Source organism: Suricata suricatta, unplaced genomic scaffold, assembly GCF_006229205.1.
Source record: "Suricata suricatta isolate VVHF042 unplaced genomic scaffold, meerkat_22Aug2017_6uvM2_HiC HiC_scaffold_58263, whole genome shotgun sequence".
Lineage (NCBI taxonomy): Eukaryota > Metazoa > Chordata > Mammalia > Carnivora > Herpestidae > Suricata > Suricata suricatta.
In genome coordinates this window covers 1-545 of record NW_021907393.1, presented here as the reverse complement: position 1 = coordinate 545, position 545 = coordinate 1, and the positions used below count along the sequence as shown (strand labels likewise).

Sequence of the window (545 nt, the reverse complement as noted above, 5' to 3'; positions counted from 1 at the left end):
AGGGGCTGGACACCGCGCAGGACGTCTGGCAGCTGGTGGGCTCACAGCAGGTCTCCTGGCAGCCGCTGTAGAGGGAGGAGCCCAGCTGGCAGGTGCTGGGAGAACAGAGGTCGGTGGTGCAGTAGACCAGGTTGCTGGGATAGGAGGAGCCACAGGAGCTTGGGTAGCGCTGGTAGCCCCCACAGGAACGGGAGGAGAAGTTTCCAGAGCAGCAGCTGTAGGACATGTTGAAGGGAGATGTGAGTTCAGCTGAGTGACAGTGAGAAGACTCTGAGGTTGAATACCACCTCCTAGACTGGGGCATTTATATACCCTCAGCAACAGGTGTGGTAGCCTCCATGGTCATCCTTTACATATTTGCGCACCTTCATTTACATATGTGTAACTCAGAAATCGTCTCGTAATTGCAGTTGGTTAGTCTCCCACAACTTGTATTTATGGGTACTATAATTTTGGTGTTACAGCCAAAGCCAATGAACTGCTCCTATGTCAGAAATAGCGTGACTGTGTGACATTAATGATCATCCCATCACGATGAGGAAAGC

General features: G+C 51.7%; 1 protein-coding gene across 1 annotated transcript; it reads right to left on the bottom strand.

Moving 5' to 3' along the window:
• Positions 1 to 41: 41 nt before the first annotated feature.
• LOC115285246 (keratin-associated protein 23-1) lies at positions 42 to 226 on the bottom strand. The gene is given in 2 exon segments (XM_029931561.1): positions 42 to 113; positions 116 to 226. Coding segments are annotated over 2 exon segments (183 nt in total).
• Between the last annotated feature and the right edge of the window lie 319 nt (positions 227 to 545).